General features: G+C 60.9%; 1 protein-coding gene across 1 annotated transcript in view; it reads left to right on the top strand.

Moving 5' to 3' along the window:
* Window positions 1-3: 3 nt before the first annotated feature.
* The window catches only part of VPS45 (vacuolar protein sorting 45 homolog (S. cerevisiae)), a gene marked incomplete at its 5' end in the record, with an annotated part of 27,380 nt that continues 27,135 nt past the window's right edge, over window positions 4-248 (top strand). Inside the window, one exon of the mRNA XM_009705250.1 lies at window positions 4-105. Coding sequence (XP_009703552.1) covers window positions 4-105 — 102 coding nt within the window. The remainder of the gene's footprint in view (window positions 106-248) is intronic.

Raw genomic sequence — 248 nt, 5'->3', positions numbered from 1 at the left:
TCCGAGATCCTGCAGAAGGAGGTGTACCTCTTCGAGCGCCTGGACTCCCCCAACAGGGAGGCCATGAAGCACCTGAAGGCCATCTGCTTCCTGCGGCCCACCAAGGTACAGCACCCCGCCAGCGCTGACCCGGCCTCGGGCATCGCCTTTCCCTTTCCCTTCCCTTTCCCTTCCCTTTCCCTTCCCTTTCCCTTCCCTTCCCTTCCCTTCCCTTCCTTTCCCTTTCCTTTCCCTTCCCTTTCCCTTCC

Source organism: Cariama cristata, unplaced genomic scaffold (assembly GCF_000690535.1).
Source record: "Cariama cristata isolate BGI_N322 unplaced genomic scaffold, ASM69053v1 scaffold18998, whole genome shotgun sequence".
Taxonomy (NCBI): Eukaryota; Metazoa; Chordata; class Aves; order Cariamiformes; family Cariamidae; genus Cariama; species Cariama cristata.
This window is presented reverse-complemented; position numbering and strand designations above follow the sequence as displayed.